This window comes from Lissotriton vulgaris, chromosome 4_1 (assembly GCF_964263255.1).
Source record: "Lissotriton vulgaris chromosome 4_1, aLisVul1.2, whole genome shotgun sequence".
NCBI classification, from domain to species: domain Eukaryota; kingdom Metazoa; phylum Chordata; class Amphibia; order Caudata; family Salamandridae; genus Lissotriton; species Lissotriton vulgaris.
Window position 1 is genome coordinate 924,175,258 of NC_141691.1, and position 13,299 is coordinate 924,188,556.

At 44.1% G+C, this 13,299-nt stretch overlaps 2 protein-coding genes across 3 annotated transcripts in view; both read left to right on the forward strand.

The window, feature by feature from the left end:
- The window catches only part of LOC147722730 (uncharacterized), a 637,985-nt gene that overhangs the window by 622,832 nt on the left and 1,854 nt on the right, over positions 1 to 13,299 (forward strand). The window lies entirely within an intron of this gene.
- Positions 1 to 13,299, forward strand: part of LOC147722731 (uncharacterized) — a 488,139-nt gene that overhangs the window by 237,010 nt on the left and 237,830 nt on the right. For both annotated transcript variants that reach the window (XM_086965201.1, XM_086965202.1), the window contains exon 13: positions 380 to 565. In XM_086965201.1, the coding sequence (XP_086821327.1) occupies positions 380 to 565 (186 nt within the window). The remainder of the gene's footprint in view (positions 1 to 379; positions 566 to 13,299) is intronic.

Genomic DNA, 13,299 nt, shown 5'->3' on the forward strand with positions numbered 1-13,299 from the left:
GATTCTACGGCTAGACCGAGTCTCAGCCAGATAGTGTTGAAGAAGGTAATTAACTTGTTCATTATGGTTAGTGTGCCTTTCTTAAGTTCACTTAATTCAGAAACAATTATTTTTATTCTGCATCTGAACTCTCCATTCCAAGTTACATTAATGTGGAATGCTGTACAGTGCCAGATATTATTTTTTTCCATCCTAATTTTGTCACTCTTTATTCGGTCTTCAAAAAGTATGTGCAAACACTTAAATTCTGCCTATGGAAGGAAAAAACTACATGGGGAATTTGGGGACAGTATTTGTATCATACGAAATTCAATCTAATTTTACTGTTCAAGGGCTGCAAAAGAAAAGTAAACCATTGCTCTAATTGTCTGCCTTTTAGGGGATTCACGTATTACTGAAGAAGGTAGGAGGAGCTTTTTGGAGCGTGAACGTGCTGCCCGGGATATGAGAACTGAGCAAAAAGACAACCAAGAGGAATGGAAGAAATTCTTTCTCGGAGGTTCAGGTCCTGAGAAGGCTACTTGGGGAGATCACATTAGAAAAACAGAAGAACCATGGAAATCTGGTATGTTTCTCATTATTCATTGTATGTCACAGTGGTAGTCTGCAGTGTATTTTTACGTTCAGGCTGAATTAAAAAAAACTATGGGCTCACAGAAATCCAAAAGATAAAGGCTGCCTGGCAGTTGGTTCTCTGCAGTTATTGATGAGTGAATATAAAGCATATGGCCTGTTGATATTCAAAGATTTATAAAGGCCTTATTTTTAATGTGTGGTCTTACTTTGAAGCAGCACCTCTTAAAATCGATGACAGGCATGCATAAAAAACGTCCTGTTGATTTATTTTGGCATAGCTTAGCCAAGCCCTCTTTTTCCTGCACAGGATTTATTAAGATGAAAACTTTGCAGAATGCGTTAGTCGGCGCTTGCTAAAATGAAGATTAATATTTTTCCTATTCCTGACTTGGCTCTACACTGTGGGAACGCGGTTGCAGGAGCAGTTGGTGATTTGATCCCTTTTCACACTGAGCGAGTGGTCCATTTAAGGCGACGCTGTATCTGCCCTTTATGAAACTGGAGCAGTGACCCCTTAGAAGCGGGAGGTGGATACACGGTGGGCAGAAGTAAAATTCCCCCACAAGCGCTTTGAGAACTGTTAAGAGTCCTCTGTCTGGATTTTTTTTCAAGAGATGTTGACCTAAGGATTTAATTTGTTGAATTGTCCTTAAGAGGCCTGAACTAAGAAAAAGGCTGAAACGCGTCGACTGCATATATTAAGGCATCATCATAAGAAAATCGAGATACAATATATGACATTATATGAATAAGGAGCCCGATATAATTTGGAGGGAGAAAGTAATTGACCCTTTGAAGCTCTTATATACTTTTTGTTGATGACCGGATATAGGGAATGTTGTGACATAATTATAAGTCAACGTCCTTCTATTGAAATAGTTGTGGGCTGTTTAGACCAGCAAATTGGTTATTTTTGAAATGTCGTTTGTTTGTATTGTATAAATTGTGTATATTTGTGTTTGTATATATATATATATGTTTTGGCAAAAATAAGTGTTACTAAAAAGAAAAAAATAAGCTTAAACAAATAATAAACTGCTTTAATAATCCTTTTAGGAGTGATTAATGTAGCACTAGATTATTTAGGAAAACAAGTGCTTTGATTCAACTGAGATTTATTTCTCCATGACCATGATTCTGGGTTAGGAAGGGACAATTAGTGGCGTCTTTTCTATAATTAAGTTATAGTTTTCAAAAAACGTTTACCATAGGCATTGCTTTTGTTTAAGTTGCTTTATTCCCAGATGCCTTTGGGTTATTCGGGTCCCCCTGTCTATAAATAGCAGATCTCACACTGCATTAGATCGCCACCTGGTGTTGGGCTCGGATGATTGAATGTTGTCGTCGTCTTGGAAGAAGTCTTTGTAGTCATGAGATGGAGGACTCCTCCCTTGGACGATAGTGTGCATGGGCATCGACTCCATCCTTGGATTGTTTTTTTCCGCCACTGGGTTCGGATGAAACTTTTCTGTTCCGGGTCGAAATCTACTTTTCAAATACTTTGACGCGTAAAACTTTTCTTCAAACTTCAATAAACAATTTTATATATCGACAAACATAAACTCGACTTCATCAGCTCGATTCCGGTCATCGACGCGGGCCGTTGGGCCTATCCACGCCATGAGGCCTACACTTCATGGAAAGGACGCCAAAAGATGCCCAGAGTGTGGAGCAAAATTTCCACACAGTGACCATCACGAGGTCTGTAATCTGTGCTTGTTTCCAGAACACAATGAATCCAATTGCACATCCTGTGCATCCTTTCGATCGAAAAAGACCAATCGAGTTCGGAGGGCCCGTCGACGCGACATGCAGAGATCAGCTCTGGAACCGGTGTATATCTTTGAGGGTCCATAGATCCCTGAAGAAGATTCCGATGATCTCCAGATCGTATCCGAGGCAAATGACTCCATACCTTGGGTCAACGCGCGAGTACCACTTCCCTGTCCCAAGCCCAAATACCAAAATCAAAGGCAAAGGTCAACACTCCGCCTGCGGGGCCCAGTCGAGACCGAAAAAACACTTCGAAAGCCCCGCCATCGAGCCCGGCTCCGAAGAAAATAATAAAGCCTTCCAGTAGCTCTATACCGGGCAGACCTCATTTGCCAATAACACCTGCTCCCTCTGCACCGAAACAAAAAGAAGTCCCGGTTCCGAAACATTCGACTCCGAGAGACAAAATGGCTCCGAAAACAACTAAGTCTGTTTCCAATGCCTCGAACTGCTTCCACTCCAAAGCTGCAAACAAAACAGGTGATGGACCGAATGTGGATCAATGTCACACATTCACCCCAGTCCAAAGATCTGGGCCCAAATCCATCGTTTTTTTTGCACTCCACACCACCCTGGGTTAGACAATGGCGATATGCAAATCAGCTCTGACCCTTGCCCCATGGGAACAGTCCAGTCCGAACTACAAAAGCCATGTCCTTCCCAGAACGGAATCAAGCATCCGAGGACCGGACCGGTTTCGAGGTAACACCTCATCAGCCCGGCTAGCTTGACTCCAGTGGTGTGGAGTGCCTGGGACCCACGTCTGGGCATCCCCAGCGCACTTATGGCGGCAATTGCAAACAAAACAGGTGATGGACCGAATGTGGATCAATGTCACACATTCACCCCAGTCCAAAGATCTGGGCCCAAATCCATCGTTTTTTTTGCAATTTCCACTCCAAAGCTGACACACTCGATGCCGAAACAAACAAAGCCTGCTTCTGATGCTTCCAAGTCCAGGAAACAGGCTTCAGCTCTAAAGATAATCTTCAGTGCCGAAATCTACGCCAAAAGACTCCATCGGCTCCTAAAGCTAAAGACAAGCAACAAACTGGTTCGAACCCAAAAAAAAGCGCCGAAGGCTGTGTCTCATGAAGAGCTTTTCCAACCAAATCCGTTACAGAAAAGGATCTGCATTGATCCAGAAACAGGACATGTTTCCACCACACCACACAGGAAGAGGAAGTCTGATAGAGCACCTACACCTCCAGTGCCTGTCAAGAAGGACTCTGCCACATCTCCTATGCACCCTTCTTCTCCTATATCTCCTTCTCCTCCTCTTCCTTCAAACATTTCATTTCAAAATTCTCCTACTCATTCTCCACCACATACACCTCCTCAGGATGTTGATGATGAGGAGTATAGCATGGGGGGAGGGAGAGACCAGATGACCCTTTTCCCTACCCAACAGGTTCAATGGACTGGGGGAATCCAAACCCACAGGATGTACCAGATATTCCTGACCCGCATACATATCCATCTAAACCATCTCCTCCAGAAGACCATATTGGGTTTGGACACTTAATTAATAGGACTGGCATCTATCACAATGTCACCATGCATTCAGATGAGGCAGAGGAAGATTTTTTTATTAGACACTTTTGAACACTCCCAAAAATCTGTGCAAATACTGCCAATGATTAAAGGAGTCATTAAGCATGCACCAGAAGTGTTTAAAGATCCTGTACGAGCAAGAATCATAAACTCAAGGATAGAGAAAAAGTACAGAGCAGCTCCTGGGGACCCTGCCTACATTAAAGGACAGCTAACCTTCGACTCCCTAGTAGTTTCAAACACTAGGAAAAGAGCTAATTCCCAAAAAATCAGGTGAAGCACCACCTCCTGATAAAGAATCAAAGATCATAGACGCTTCAGTGAAAAGAATAGCTGCCCAAGCTAGCAATACATGGCGCACAGCTAACACACAAACCCTCCTCGCAAGATACGACAGGGCTCACTATGATCAGTTAGAAAAGCTCTTACAACACCTACCTGACCAATATAAGGCACAAGCAAATGACCTCATACAAGAGGGTAAGCTTATATCAAATGCCTCCATTAAATGCGTACTTGATGTAGCAGACACAGCATTCAGAGCAATAAACACCAGTGTCCTCCTTAGATGTCACGCATGGCTACGCATTTCAGGATTTAAGCAAGAAGTGCAAACTACTATCTGAAATTAACTATTCAATCAACAATTGTTTGGTCCAGAGTTAGACACAGCACTTGAAAAAACGAAAAAAATACACTGACACAACAAAGTCTATGGGAGGTCTGCAATCCACCCAAGCACAAGGCTTTTCGTCGCTCCCTCTACAGAGGAGGCTCCAAACAAGCTGGAGCAGATAATTCAGCTTCCTTTAAAGCCAATACACAAACATCCTCCACCATAGGATGCTTCAGAAGAGGCTACAGAGTCAACAACAACAGGGGAAGAGGTCCAGGAAATAACCATAATCGAACCTCTCCCACCACAAAAAAAGTGACTTCCTTCTGCTCCCCCAACAGCATTCCACTCACTCCTGTAGGGGGCAGACTAACACATTTCCTACCTGTCTGGAATTCCATCACAACATACAAGTGGGTAAGACAAATTATCCAGTATGGTTCCTGCCTAGAGCTTACAGCTACCCCTCCACATATTCCACCCAGACAGCGTCCAATGTCCACAGAACATCAAACGCTGCTCCAACAAGAAGTTCTCTCATTACTGCAAAAAGATGCAATAGAGCTAGTTCCGTTGCAACATCAAGGAACAGGGGTTTACTCACTCTATTTCCTAATACCCAAAAAGGACGGAACACTAAGACCAATTCTAGACAGTATATTCACTCAGATCAATTTCATATGATCACTGTACAACAAGTGTCCCATTGTTGCAACAATGCGACTTCCTAACCACACTAGACCTCAAAGACGCCTACTTCCACATTCCCATACATCTTTCTCACAGGTAATATCTAAGATTTGTACTAGGACAACATTATCAGTTCAAAGTCCTTCCATTCGGTTTCATAACTGCACCACAAGTGTTTACAAAGTGCCTAGCAGTAGTAGCCAAGTCATTCAATCAGTGTGTCCAACACACATCTCAAACAATTCAAACACTGCACAACTTGGGGTTTCCAATCAACTACACCAAGTCACATCTCCAGCCCTCTCATGTACATCAATGCCTAGGGGCTACAATAAACACTGATACAGCTCTAGCTTATCCCAGTCCAGCCAGGATACAGAGCATTCAAACCTTAGTCGCAAAGTTTCAAAACCAACACTCTCTCCCAGCTAGAGTGTTCATGCAACTAATAGGCATGATGGCATCTTGCATTTTTATTGTACCATATGCAAGACCGCAAATGCACCCATTTCAGGAATGTCTAGCACATCAGTGGAATCAGGCTCAAGGACAACTTACCAACCTGGTGTTGGTGGACAGCCGCACAAATCGCACTCTGTAGTGGTGGAACACCAAAAACTTGTCCAGAGGGTGGACGTTCCTCGAACCTGTGCCACAGATAGTACTGACAACAGACGCATCCCTGACAGAATGGGGAGCCCGTCTGCTCCACCATACAACTCAGGGAAAATGGACCGCTCAACAAAAGGTGCTTAACATCAATCACCTAGAGCTGCTAGTAATATTCCTAGCACTAAAATCATTTCTAGTACATATATGAAACAAGGCTGTCTTAATCCTGACGGACAACATGACCGCCATGTGCCATCCAATATATCCGCCTCATTTCGATATATATTAATTCCCAGATACTTAAAGTAGTGGGGGCAATGCGGATCTTGTAGGGAGCAAAGCATATCTAGTCATCCCCGGCAGCAGCATCAAAGCGGTAACCATACGACTTAACCTCTTGGCTGCTAAGGCATTATTCTTCTGCTCACTTAATTTCCATTGAAATCAATGGAAAGTCCATGACGAGTTACCCTTGTCATTAGCAGCCAAGAGGTTAAGCGCATTAATAAAAAGGCCCGAAATCGCACTGAAGGAATCAAATATAGCCGGTAGGGGGTCAGGCACGGCAGACATATCGTTGAGATACAATATAATGTCGTCGCCGTAAGCCGAAACTACGTGACTGACATCTTTACACATTATACCTCTCGGGAGAGCGGACAGTCTGATTCTGTGCAGCAGGGGTTCCAGTGCCAGAATAAACAGCAAGGGCGACAGCGGGCTACCTTGCTGTGTGCCACGTGCTATTCTGAAAGGACCAGAAATACATTTTCCCGTACGCGCACGTGCCGTTGGGTCTGTATATAGAAGTTGCACCCACGCCAAATACTCTAATGGCAAACCAAAACGTGCCAGGGCAGTAAACATATAATCCCATCGCAGGGAGTCGAATGCTTGCTTTAAATCGAACAAGATGCATCCCTCCTCGCTACCCAGGACCTCAGTATCCAACATTATTTGGTGTAACAGCCGCAGGTTAAGCGCCGTGCTCCGCCCGGGAACAAACACTCAATGGTCTGTATGAATAAGTTGCGGTACATATTTATTCAGACTTGTAGCTAGCAATTTGCTAAGTATCTTATAATCTGAATTTAAAAGTGACAGTGGTCTGTAATTATGCATGTGTATGGCCGCCCTACCTGGTTTTAGAAAAGATACTATAAGCGCCTGTAACGTCGTGCACAGGAGTGCACATGTCGTCAGTGATTCTTGAAAGAGCAGCAACAATTGTGGTGCCAAAAGATCACTATATGTGGCATAGAACTCCGCGGGTAGACCGTCAGTCCCGGGGGCTTTTTTGCACGGCAATGCTTTTATAGCGCATCGGATCTCCGCTATAGTGATGGAGCGGGCCAGATCTTCCTTTTTGATCTTGCGATCACTGCGGTATCGGAAGTCCCTAAAAAAACATCTAAGAGTATCTGGTATCTGCGGTGGTGGTCCGTAAAGTTGGCTATAATAATCTCGGAATGCCGTGTTTACAGCTATTTGGGTGGTGGCCATTCTCCCGCTGCAGTCTTGCACTGTCTGAATCGGCACAAACTTAAGCGTCATGGATTATAGGTGCAAGTAGGGGACCTGATCTGTCAGCCTGAGTGTGTTGTCTTGCCGTATATAATCGTGAGTCGAGCACGCGGAGATCTTCCAAGAGTTCCGCATAACATATATTAGCCTCCTGAATTTGAGTGAGTCGGTCATCAGTGCCTGCCGCCTCCCCCTCCAACAAAGTGATCCTATCTTCGGCCTCCTTCAATTTATCCATCACGAGTCGTCGCTCCCCTACCTTAGTACCAATAGCTACCCCTCTTAGCGTCACCTTGAACGCATCCCATTCGATCTGTCGGGTGCTTGCCGTACCCGAATTACTCTCAAAGTATGTAACAATCGCATCCGAAAGTGCCGATCTGAAGACCGGATCTTCAAGCGTATCTGGCTGCAGTCGCCATGTCGGAATTGGGGTCAGGATTTTCCCCCACTGTATTGTCATCTCCACAGGGTTGTGATCAGTGTCTTCCCCATGTGTATCACAGATAGGACAGAGTTCATTAATGTATTGGAGCAGAGAATCCGGTTGATTCTGGTGTGCAGTTTTTTGCTGGGGTGAATAATAAGTGTATTCCCTGTGTCCCTCGTTCTTACACCTCCTGGCATCACATATCCCCCATCCCGCCGTCCAATTCACCAGTGCCCGGTCCAATGATATATCCAATACGGCATTGTAGTCTCTCCTCCTAAGAGCCAGCGGTAGTCAGACCAATCCGCCAAAACCCCACTAAGAGTCTCTAAAAAACGCGCCTGGTCCGTGTTAGGGGCATAAACACATCCCAGCACCACTTGTATGCCATCCAGCAACCCATGAAGTAGCACATAACGACCCGCCTTATCTATGCGTTGTTCTAGCAGTTTAAAGGGAACATTGCCTCTCAGCCATATCGCTGCGCCTCGGGGAAAAAGCAGAATACGTAGTAGCAAATATCTGACCTTTCCATTTCTTATGAAACTTGGACATTTCAGCCATGTTAAGGTGGGTCTCTTGCAGATGCACAATAGAGGCCCTACGCCTGTTCAACTGCGCTAACACTCTATGGCGTTTGTGTATGGAGCCTATGCCATGCACATTCCAGGTGCATATAGTATAAGTGTTATGTCGACATCACAGTAATATCTTAAGATCCACGCACAAATTACATTCAAGCCATACCGCATAATTTCTCTATAAAGCAAAGCACTCTGTACCACAAAAACTACCCAATACCAGGTTCCCTCCCCACAATTAGACTGGACCAAACGACAATCAGCAACCCAACAGGGGTCATTCAAACTAAGCGCAAATCTGCATTCGCACATGGGGGGGGTCTCGAGTGCCTGCACCTGTACATTCCAGTGCATTGCGAAGACTGATTAGCAAAGGTGCCTGATATACAGAAACATTCCAGGGGTCAAACGCCCCAACAGTGTTCATTATCAGCGTGTTCCATATTATACATTACCACCTGGGGTTGACCTGTAGCAAAAATCAAGTCATTCGCCATCTGGGCAGTGATGTTGGGGAACAGCATCTGGCTAGCATCCGATGCGGAAGATACAGTTCGATCACTTGGTATTTGCGTCACATGGGGGCTGTTCCTCGCCTCATGGGCCGTTAGGGCTGCCGCTCTGGGAGTGGAGTTTTCCTTTTCAGCCGTCTGTAGTTCCGACGTTAGTGCAAGTGTTGACGTTGCATCATGCAGCGTACTTTCCTGTCGAGGTCGATCCGATCCCTCCGCCATGGCAGGTTGGGCCGAGCGTGGGGAAGCCAATAGGTTTTGCGTCATGATGGGCGTAAGGGTAACCTCCACCCATTCCGACACCTCTTCCGGAGAGTCAAAGAAATAAGATTTCTGTTCGTGTATGATCTTCAATCTCGCCGGGAATAGGGGGGCATATTTAATGTTGCGGTCTCTGAGGCGACGTTTAACCCTCAAAAATGTTGCTCTAGCTCGTTTAACTGTAGGGGTAAAATCAGGGTATAGTGACACCGTCTTGTTTTCATAGATCACCAGTGCTTTTTCCCTAGCGGCCTTAAGGATCGCATCTCGGTCCTTTATAGTTTAGAAGTCGTGCGATCAAGGGGCGGGGAGGCGCAACCAGTCGGGGCGGCCTCGGGGGCACCCAATGGGCCCGTTCCACACCTTACAAAGGTGCAAGGGCTTCAGGGGGGACCATATTCCTGAGCCAATCCTCCACAAATTGCGTAGGGTTGGATCCCTCGGTGTGCTCCGGAATGGCCAAAATAGGCACATTATTGCACCGGGCCCTCCCTTGTGCATCATCTGCTCTCTCCTGCAGTCCCTTGATCTGACGCGTTAGTTCCTCCAGGCGCGTGGAGTGCTCAGTTTGCTGCGGGATTAAGTCATCTAGTGCCAGTTTATGAGCCGCTACCTTCTCACTACCAAAATCACTGCCATGCCCTCCAAACCAACATTATGTGTTTGCAAATGATTACGAACCACAATGAGACTATGTTAACTTTTAAAACCGTCAACATATATGGTAGCAATAAAATGTGGCTCTTGTTATTCATTTGGCAGCTTGTGTACACATATGTTTTTGTGCAATATCAATTTTGATGTCCTGTGTCTTTCTTCATTTAATTTAACCCACAAACCTCCCTTCATTCAGCACCCCACCCCTACCGTCTAGAATTACTTACTTGTGAAGACAATGTTTGTCGTCCCCCCCCCCCCCCCCCTTGTGTGTTCGCTGTGCTGTTACTGAAGCGTCTGTCTGCCATTTAAATGGCCTATTTAAGGGAAAGTATCAATTAGCATAGAGCACTTAAATAAAATCCCTGTGTTATTAATTCTGGTAGTAGCTGCCACATTGGCTTTGAGATTGTGAGTTCTACGTACAGAGATCTAAATTGCTTCATCTAAGGACAACAGCGAGTGAACAACATCTGGGAAGGCTATCTGTTCCATATGAAATTTTACCCTAATTACATTCCCGTTTATAAGCAGGGCATGCATGCTGTAGCATGGCAATGTATGCGGACTACGTGTTCGTACATTTCACTGCTATTCCAATCAACATAATTTTACTCAACGCCACAGACTTCCATGCCACACAATTCAACTCTGCACATTTCCATTCCAAACCATAAAATTCAACTCAACAATAAATTTACACAACACACCACATACATCCAATCTACACCACAGAATTCCACATCATGCCACAAAATCCAACCCTCCACATAATTTAACTCCACTACACACCACTCCACAACACAAAATAGCAATCCACATAATTGCACTCCCATCACGCACAGTCACACTCAATCACACTCTACAACATTACAGTGAACTCAATACCACATAACTGCTATCCACATTTCCACTGCACACAATGCCACATAATTCCACTACACAAATCCCTTCACAGCACTCAATTCCAGAACTAACCATTCTAATCCAACACACATAATTCTGCTCCACTCATACATCCACTCCATTCCAAACCAAAACATATGGCTCAAAGACCTTGTCATTTACGATGCCAATAGCTCTAACTCTCACAAATGCAGACCTATTGCATTGCAAATGCTTGTTTCAAATGTGGGGCCATCCAGACATAGATCTGTTTTCCACACACTTAAACACAAAATGCCCAAGCTTTGCCTCCAGGTATCAATACCCACTGTCCAAGGGCAATGCTCTACGGATGAACTGGTCAGGCAGATTTGCGTACGCTTTTCCACTTCTCCCACTCATTCCGCTACTGGTCCGCAAGTTGAAACAGTCTCTCACAATGATCCTGGTTGCTCCAACTTGGGCCCGACAACCATGGTTCACAACACTACTGGAACTCTCCGTAGTTCCACACCAAAAGTTACACCTTTTCCCCAAAGCTTCTCTCACAAACCATGGAGACCTGAGGCATCCAGATCCAGCTCAACTGAACCTAACGATCTGGCTCCTGAAGTCTTAGAGTTTGAATAGCTTAACTTCCAACCAGAATGCATGAATGTTATCAAGGAGGCTAGACGTCCTACTACTAGAGCTTGCTATGCAGCTAAATGGAAAAGATTTGTGATTTACTGCAATGACAACATAATCAATCCTTTAGATGCTTCCATTCAAAACATTATTTCTTAGCTCTTACATCTACAAATATGTAATCTAGCATTCACATCCGTAGCTACCATAGCAGCTTACCTGCAAAACAGACAACAATTGTCATTTTTTAGGGTTCCTGCTATTAAAGCATTCATAGAAGATCTTAAAAGGAGAATTCCTCCCAGAATTCCACCCTCTTCAATCTGGAATCTAAACATTGTCCTATCCAGGCTCATGGGTCCCCAATTTGAACCTTTACACAAATGTGATTGGCAATTTCTCACATGGAAAGTAGTCTTTCTTGTGGTCATCACATCTCTCAGGAGAGTTGGTGAACTCCAGGCATTAACCATACAAGAACCATTTTTGCAAATACATCACAACAAAGTGGTTCTTAGGACACACCCTACATTCCTACCTAAAGTTGTCTCCATTTCACCTTAACCAGTCGGTTGAGCTGCCAGTCTTTTTTCCTCAACCAGATTCAGTAGCAGAACGGGCTCTTCATACGCTTGACGTTAAAAGAGCTATTCTTTACTACATTGACAGAACTAAAAGTATCAGGAAAATAAACAACTTTTCGTAGCTTTCTCACCACCACATACGTGCAATCCTTTATCAAAATCTGGAATTGCCAGGTGGATTGTTAGAACCATTAAAGTATGCTATCAAAAAGCAAAGCTTGCATTATCAATTCCCTCTAGGGCACATTCCACATGCAAAATAGGGGCATCTATGGCATTCGGGAATATCCTCATGGATTACATTTGTAAAGCGGCAACATGGTCTACACCACACACATTCACTAAACATTACTGTCTGGATGTGCAAGCAAAACAACGAGCTACTGTGGGCCAAGCTGTACTGAACACTGTTTCAAACTACTGCAACCGATACAGGTAGCCATCACTAAGGCAGAACTGCTGTATACTCTATCCTAAAATATACAATCAACAGCTCATATGTCTCGAACAGAAAATGCTACTTACCAGTAGGCATCTGTTCTTGGCATGTAGAGCTGTAGATTCGTATACACCCACCCACCTCCCCGAATACCTGTGTCTGTTGCAGTAATATCTTACTTGGATACGTTACTCATGGACATCTTTATATTTCCTACTAACTCCATCATCACCCTTTATGGCGAAACAATCTGGAAATGGAGTTGATGCCCATGTGCACTACTAACCAAGGAGGAGTCACCTTTCGCGTGACTACAACAACTTCTAATATAACAAAGTGCAAACATCCAAGCCCAACACCAGATGGCGGTCTATGCTAAAGTATACAAATCTACGGCTCTACATGCCAAGAACAGATGCATACTGATAAGTAGCATTTTCCTTCCTCCTGTAAGGCTGCATATACCAGTGTGGAGTTGGTTGGGTTTGTATGAGAACTTGAAAATCTGCAAATATCTAAAAACTGCTTTGCCTACTTTTTCTGTAAGAAATGTCCCAGTGTGGTATCTAGGCATATCACACTGAGTAAAAAAAAGTAATCGTGACAATAAATCTAACAGTAATTTCCATTGTATTCACAGTATTTACAAACCTGTAACCGTCATTTTCATTCAGCTTGCTTGTATTGTTCAACCTGTCTTGAAAAGTATCATTTACACTTAACCTGTGCCAAGCTTGCTTGGTTCTAGAAAACAAACATAAATAACTTTCATACAAACAAATTGGTCTGAGTTCAACTTTTAGCGTGTGACATCATTTGCTGCCTGAGTTTGTACAACAAATGCTTAACAGTACCCTCTGACATTTTTAGCCATGCAGCACATATTCCTGGGATCTACAACATCTACTGTTCTTGAACGTGGAAGCTTTGACACTAATGGGCATAATATAGAACTGCATTGAGTACTTGTTTAAAGTG